The following is a 2397-nucleotide window of genomic DNA, read 5'->3' as shown; positions in this document are numbered from 1 at the left end:
AAAAAAAAAAAAATTGTGGAAGGGACCAATTAAAAGTTTAGTGAGTAGAAAAATTTTACATGCTAAAGTTTTGCTACTAAGTGTTGTCAAGGAGACTGAAGTATAGTAGAAAGAATATGGAGTCAGACATATTTGTGTTAAAATCCCAGCCCTGTCAGTTATAGTTATGTGTACTTGGGCAAGTTACTTAAACTGCATTCCTCCTCAGTTTCCCATGTGTAAAACGAAGTTTTGTAAGGATTAAGACAAATTAAAACCTAGTTCAGTGCCTGGCACACAGTAGGCACTAGATGAACAGTCCCTGTTGTTACTAGAATACCTGGAGTAGGGCCAGGCGTGGTGGCTCATGCCTGTAATCCCAGCCCTTTGGGAGGCCGAAGCAGGAGGATCACTTGAGGTCAGGAATTCAAGACCAGCCTGGCCAACATGGTAAAACCCCGTCTCTACTAAAAATACAAAAATTAGCCGGGCATGGTGCATGTGCCTGTAATCCCAGCTATTCGGGAGGCTGAGGCAGGAGAATTGCTTGAACCCAGGAGGCAGAGGTTGCAGTGAGCCGAGATCGCACCACTGCACTGCAGCCTGGGCAACAGAAGGAGACTCCATCTCTAAAAAAACAAAAGAATACCTGGAGTAAAGACCGATTTCATTCAGAATCCCTAAGACTCTTGGCTAATGCATCGAATGTCTCCAAAACCCCATAGCAGACAGCCCTTATGCTGTACTAGTTATGCCCAAGCTCCCTCAGGTAACTAAGTTCTCCAGCACTGACAATTTCCTGCTTTTATCATATTCTAAAGGACCTAAATTCCATTCTCCCCCAAAGACATGATTTCAAATAGTTCTTATATAGACAAGTGTTTCTCATGTTTTACTATTCACTTTTCTTTCTTTAGTTTGGATTTTGCCAAGCTTGGAATCTGGAAATCATCATTTCTCAATAAGATTTCAAAGCCCAAGTAGGAAACCACAATTTCTCATTCAATTCACTCCTTCAACAATGAAAGCACATACACTCTTTTAGTTCGTCAATGCTGTTTGAGCAGGATGCTGTCCACAGAGAATATTCTGGCCTTTTAGTCTGAGAAGAAAACATATGGAAAACTGGAAAATTATTCTCAAACTGTTTTGCCTATAACCACTTCAAGTGGGCAAAAGATCCTGTAAACCAAATACTCTATCTGGACATTCCATCCTTGCATTATGGGCTAAGCACTAGAGTAAAGTCCTCTGTCATGCATGCTGGAAGAAGCCACTCCTGGGCAGTTCTGAAATGTCATGTATTAAAGTAACTACAGACCAGGGTCAGAATCCAAAAGGGTAATCTAGGACAGAAAGGGCAAAAAGCCATTCATATACAAAATACCTAAATGAGAGTCAATAAATACTGAAATAAACATTCTGGATACTTCAAATCTAAAGGATCAGCATAGAATGAAAGCAGTGACTGACAAGGCACCAATTCCAGGGCAAGGCCAGGTTTCAAGGCGAGACAGAATGCAGTACCTGCGAAAACTTAAGCATAAAACATTTATCTCCTTCAGATGCTGATCCGACACAAGTTAGGAAAGCGCTCGGTCTCAAGGAGACTCCCTTTCTTATTTCTGCTCCCACAAGCCCGCTGTCTGCCTTTTCTGGAATCTACCTTCCCTTTAATTCAAGGCTTTCCTTAACTCCATTATCCCAGGGAGACCTCATTAGAAAGCAGCCGTCCTTCCTGCCCTCCCTCTTCAGACTTCCCGCAACCTAGTTTAGTTATGGAGCTCAGCGATATATCGCCTTGGCTTTCCATCCCCCAGCCCTCTTCCATCCTCCCTCCCTTCCTTCTGTCGTGATTCCTATCTCCTTGAATTCCTCACTCTAATCTTTTTCCATCCACCCCACCCTATCCAGCCATGCTTCACTTCCTCATGGGTAGTTTTCCTGCATCCCCGTCCGATGTCTCCCTCAGGAGTTTTCTGCATCCTCCGGTCACAACCGAATCGGCAAACCTCTCTCCAAGCCTATTATGCCCCTAACCCCCAAATGACCCCTAAGGCGTCTTCCCCGCCGTTAGTTGTCCCCGCTGTAGCCTCCCTCCCCCCTCCCGCCCGCGCCGCCCGGTCCTCCCTCAGCTGTCTCCCTCACCCCGTGACTCACCCGCATGCGAACCTCATAGGTGGTGAAGCGCGCGCGTCCCACGCCCACCGTCTGAGGATTAAAGATGTCGATCTCCAGGAAGTTACTTGGCGGCCCGTAAGCGTCGGTCAGGTCCTGCGGCTTCGAGTTAAGGCGCCGGGTGTCAGCTACTGCCGTGTCCGACATCTTTCCGAAGGAGAGCCTGGGACCGGGGAAGGGGGGTGGGGGACAGAGGCCTGAGGCAGGAGCGCGCACGGCCCCTCCCGCTTGCAAAATAAC

General features: G+C 46.9%; 1 protein-coding gene across 8 annotated transcripts in view; it reads right to left on the bottom strand.

Moving 5' to 3' along the window:
- Positions 1-2397, bottom strand: part of SNX12 (sorting nexin 12) — a 17511-nt gene that overhangs the window by 10486 nt on the left and 4628 nt on the right. For 2 of the 8 annotated variants that reach the window (XM_011943116.1, XM_011943117.1), the window contains exon 1: positions 2140-2397. In XM_011943116.1, coding sequence (XP_011798506.1) covers positions 2140-2304 — 165 coding nt within the window. In that variant the 5' untranslated portion in view covers positions 2305-2397. The remainder of the gene's footprint in view (positions 1-2139) is intronic. The other 6 variants (XM_011943118.1, XM_011943119.1, XM_011943123.1 and 3 more) reach the window with 6 other exon arrangements.

Source organism: Colobus angolensis, unplaced genomic scaffold (genome assembly GCF_000951035.1).
Source record: "Colobus angolensis palliatus isolate OR3802 unplaced genomic scaffold, Cang.pa_1.0 Scaffold216, whole genome shotgun sequence".
NCBI lineage: Eukaryota > Metazoa > Chordata > Mammalia > Primates > Cercopithecidae > Colobus > Colobus angolensis.
This window is presented reverse-complemented; position numbering and strand designations above follow the sequence as displayed.